Here is a 4,919-nt window from a genome sequence, read left to right on the forward strand (position 1 = left end):
CCCTCATGGCCTTGCCTTCCACCTGCGTGGCTCCTTGTAGCGTCCTTCCTAGCCTGGGGGTGGGGGTTGGGGGGCACTCCTCAGCTGTGGCAGAGGCGCGTAGCGGGCGACCTGGAGGGGGGCGGGGCCCGACAGGCAGCTGGCACTCCACTCCCAGAGACGCAGGTGGTTCTCAGTTCACGCCAAGCAGACAGGCGAGGCGGCCAGGTCTCCAACATCTCTGTCGGGCCCTACAGGAACAGCGGCAGCGATTGCAAGGACGGCCAGGACCCGCACCCGCACCCTCGGCCAGCAAGATGTTGCATGTGTTCCCTGAGGGGAAGCCCAACCCTCTGCAGGACGCGAACCTCTGCTCACGCCTGGTATTCTGGTGAGCGCCCTGCCTGAGCTGAGATTTGCTGCCGAACTGAACGCTGCAGGCGCTTTTCCCCGGACCGAGGGTCGGGACGAGGGCGCGCTTTCCGCTGGCGCTCCTACTGCCCGGCTTCTTGCTTTCGGTGGAGCCCTCCCAGGCCGGCGGGGTGATTTCTGCCTGCGCCTGGGCGCGCGCGGCGGGCGGGAACCTGACGGAGGCGGGGAGGGTGCCAGGGCCCTGGTGACTGGGGCGCATCTCTTTCTACTCGGAGGCCCGCTAACCTCCAGTGCCTGGGAATGGGCGGCTGGGACGCTGCCCTGGGAGAGTCACCGCCCAGCTGGAGAAGGACTGGATCCCCACACTCCATCCTTAGACGGCTTCCCCAGGTACAGCTCCGGGTTAGCAGTTCTGAACTAAAGTTGCGCTCGTTTACCCTCCAAACAAGCAGCTTATGAACAGCTTCCTTTATCTAATTAGTGCCCTGGACTGTTGTCACCTTCCAATAATGTCCCCACCTTTTCGCATATTCCTTGGGTGACAGCTGAGTTCCAACTTCACCCGGCCCCTTCGTCCCTGTGTCTATGACCATGTCTCCCTCTCTCCCGGTACACCTGTTACTGTGTATTCTGGTATTTGGTTGTGGCAAATTTCATGTGGGTGAAAAACAGTTATTTTGTATTTAACGAATGGGAACAGTATTCTTGAACATGTTTTGCTTTTGCCTGGGACACACAGCCACGACTGAAGAAGGTATTTGACCAGCCCCTTTTCTTAATTTGGAGTAGGAAATGGCAACCCACTCCAGTGTTCTTGCCTGGAGAATCCCATGGACAAGGGAGCCTGTGAGGCTACAGTCCACGGGGTCGCAAAGAGTTTGACAGGACTGAGCAACTGAGCATTTCCTTAATTGCTAGTATTTCTGCTTACTCCTTTGAGGACAACCCTGGGGATGGGGTCCCTGAAGCCTGTGGGGTCTTATCTCTAGCCTTTAAGGAAGTGGTACACGGTCTTGAAGCAGGTGGTCCCGCTACCTAGTTAGACCTCCTTCTCTTTGCCCCAGGACAGGCCAGTAAATTGGGAGAGGGGTTGTTTGGGCAAGGGTTAGTCACTCTATTTGGAAAGTCAGAAGTCTGAGTAGACTGCACATTAACGTCCTAGAAAACCATCTTACCAAGGTTTGGACACTAGTTTCTTTTACAGAACAAAAAGGAGGGAAGTGAGGAGGTAAAGTAGAAAGGCCATTTGTTGTTGTTGAGTTGCTAACTCATGTCTGACTCTTTTGTGACCCCATGGACTGTAGCCCGCCAGGCTCCTCTGTCTGTGTGATTTCCTAGGCAAGAATACTGGTGAGGGTTGCCATTTCCTTCTCCACAGGATCTTCCCCACCCAGGGATCAAACCCAGGTCTTCTGCATTGGCAGGTGGTTTCTTTATCACTGAGCCACCTGGGAAACCCCCAAAGGTCCTAAGTTATTGCAAATATCTCCTGGTTTCCTCTGAGAGGCGATGTGTTAATATCTTTCGTCCTGAAGCCATTCATAGATGTTCTGGGTCAGGATGTTTCCTGTGAGTTAAACAAAGGTATTTTAGTTTAACATTAAGACTTGAGTGGCCATTATGTCTACTTTGAGCTATAGACATCCCTTTCCTGATTAACTTGTAGCAAAATCAATAGAATACAAAGGTTAAAATGAAAGAAACAGATCTAACATGGAATCCAATTTTTTCTTCACTATTATAGTCCTGCCCTGGAGTCCTTTGTTCTTGAAAGCACTGAAGGTCCTTGAGCTGGGAGGAAACACAGATGAAAAAGGGCTCAGAGGTGAAACTCATCTCCCACTCTCTTAGGCCATGCGGTGGGGCCTGCTGGGATTTTAGTTCCCCAACCAGGGATTGAACCCACACTCCCTGCAGTGGAAGTTCAGACTCTTAACCATAAAACCACCAGGGAAGTCTCTGAAACTTCAGGTTTTCCATCTAGTAGCTGAGACTATTAACTAGGTGGGACTCAGCCTTTGGGCTTTGATCACACTTGGGTGATTATTAGATTTTTTTCTGCTGAGAACCCAATCTTTTCATCTTTCCTACATATTCTGATATTTCCTTTTTATGGGACCACCTAGAGGACCCCAGGGGGATGGGAGTTCCTATGTTTTTTTCCATTGTGGTGGTGTTTGTCTAGCTGCATTTCTGGGTCATTTGGTGGCCGTTAAGGAAAGAGGGGTCTAGAGGAAGGAATATGGATATGGTTACCTTAAATGGTAACAAAGTAGGCAACTGTCTCCTTAACTTCAGGCAGTGCTACAGCCAAGATCTTGGCTTTCTCTGCCTACTGATGCCAAATAAAAAAATATGGAGATAGAGTTTGGAGGGAATAGAAAGATGGCTTTAAAAATAAGCCAGCAGAGGGGAGAACACAGCAGGCTAATGCCTCAAGAGCCATGTACCTCTACCCTGGGGAACCAAGAGACTACATAGCCTGGTTCTGTGGTCTTAGGGTAAATGATAAATTTCAAAGTAATGACATTTTTGGGATTCCAAGGTGGCGCAGTGGTAAAGAATCCGCCTGCCAATGCAGGGGATGCAAGACAGGTGGGTTTGATCCCTGGGTCAGAAAGATCCCCTAGAGTAGGAAATGGAAACCCACTCCACATTCCTGCCTGAAAAACTCCATGGACAGAGGAGCTTGATGGGCCATAGTCCATGGGTTTGCAAAGAGTTGGACATGACTGAACACACACAGCACAGTGAAGTTTTTGCATTTTTTTTCTTCCTGCATTATTTCAAAACAGTCACAGCTGGCATCAGGCAGCCTGGTAACTGGGGTCCACTTGTCTCTGGATGTTTGGCCTGCAGTCTTCTTTCTGAAATGCAAACAACTGTAGAGGGTAGTTTTCTGTAAGAGAGGTCAGGGAGAGCAAATACCAAGTGCAGGGTGTAATTTACCTAGTATTAGGGGGTGATAGTTAGCTTCTGGTTACACTACAGGTTCAGTTCATTTCAGTTAGGTCGCTCCGTCGTATCCGACTCTTTGCGACCCCATGAATCGCAGCACGCCAGGCCTCCCTGTCCATCACCAACTCCCGGAATTCACTCAGATTCACGTCCATCGAGTCAGTGATGCCATCCAGCCATCTCATCCTCTGTTGTCCCCTTCTCCTCCTGCCCCCAATCCCTCCCAGCATCAGAGTCTTTTCCAATGAGTCAGCTCTTCACATGAGGTGGCCAAAGTACTGGAGTTTCAGCTTTAGCATCATTCCTTCCAAAGAAATCCCAGGGTTGATCTCCTTCAGAATGGACTGGTTGGATCTCCTTGCAGTCCAAAGGACTCTCAAGAGTCTTCTCCAACACCACAGTTCAAAAGCATCAATTCTTTGGCACTCATTCTTCACAGTCCAACTCTCACATCCATACATGACTACTGGAAAAACCATAGCCTTGACTAGACAGAACTTAGTCAGCAAAATAATATCTCTGCTTTTGAATATGCTATCTAGGTTGGTCATAACTTTTCTTCCAAGGAGTAAGCGTCTTTTAATTTCATGGCTGCAGTCACCATCTGCAGTGATTTTGGAGCCCCCCCCCAAAATAAAGTCTGATACTGTTTCCACTGTTTCCCCATCTATTTCCCATGAAGTGATGGGACCGGATGCCAGGATCTTCATTTTCTAAATGTTGAGCTTTAAGCCAACTTTTTCACTCTCCTCTTTCATGTTCATCAAGAGGCTTTTTAGTTCCTCTTCACTTTCTGCCATAAGGGTGGTATCATCTGCATATCTGAGGTTATTGATATTTCTCCTGGCAATCTTGATTCCAGCTTGTGTTTCTTCCAGCCCAGCGTTTCTCATGATGTACTCTGCATATAAGTTAAATAAGCAGGGTGACCATATACAGCCTTGACGTACTCCTTTTCCTATTTGGTAGTAACAGTTAAAGTAAAACTAGAAGTGATTAACTCTTTCAGGCCTGTCCATGTTTCTTCCCTAGACTGTTCACTGTTCTTACTTCCCTTGTTTTCAGGAGAGGAAAAACTCCATTTCTATTTTTGCCGCAATAGCAGGGCAAGGAACTCTCCAAGCATGTTCTGTTTGTGAGTTTCAAAGTGTATGTGCTTGGAAATGGGAAGATGAAGACTTCTAATTTTGGACTAGGAAACTGTGACCCTGAGAGACCTCTTTGAATTGTTTGTTTGATATTTGATAGTAATAACACTGCTGCTGCTGCTGCTGCTAAGTCACTTCAGTCGTGTCCGACTCTGTGCGACCCCATAGACGACAGCCCACCAGGCTCCCCCATCCCTGGGATTCTTCAGGCAAGAACACTGGAGTGGGTTGCCATTTCCTTCTCCAAAGCATGAAAGTGAAAAGTGAAAGTGAAGTTGCCCAGTCGTGTCCGACTCTTAGTGACCCCATGGACTGCAGCCTTACCAGGCTGCTCCATCCATGGGATTTCCCAGGCAAGAGTACTGGAGTGGGTTGACATTGCCTTCTCCAGTAATAACACTAGCTGTGGATAATTAAGTATGGATGATCAAAGCTATACTTTGATAGTTCTATCTTATAATC

The 4,919-nt window shown here is 48.6% G+C and overlaps 1 protein-coding gene across 1 annotated transcript in view; it reads left to right on the plus strand.

Annotated features, from left to right (window-relative positions):
- The first annotated feature begins 296 nt into the window (after positions 1 to 296).
- Positions 297 to 4,919, plus strand: part of LOC120883239 (multidrug resistance-associated protein 4-like) — a 236,405-nt gene continuing 231,782 nt past the window's right edge. Inside the window, exon 1 of the mRNA XM_040267267.1 lies at positions 297 to 370. Coding sequence (XP_040123201.1) covers positions 297 to 370 — 74 coding nt within the window. The remainder of the gene's footprint in view (positions 371 to 4,919) is intronic.

This window comes from Oryx dammah, unplaced genomic scaffold, assembly GCF_014754425.2.
Source record: "Oryx dammah isolate SB20612 unplaced genomic scaffold, SCBI_Odam_1.1 HiC_scaffold_24, whole genome shotgun sequence".
In the NCBI taxonomy this organism is placed as follows: Eukaryota; Metazoa; Chordata; class Mammalia; order Artiodactyla; family Bovidae; genus Oryx; species Oryx dammah.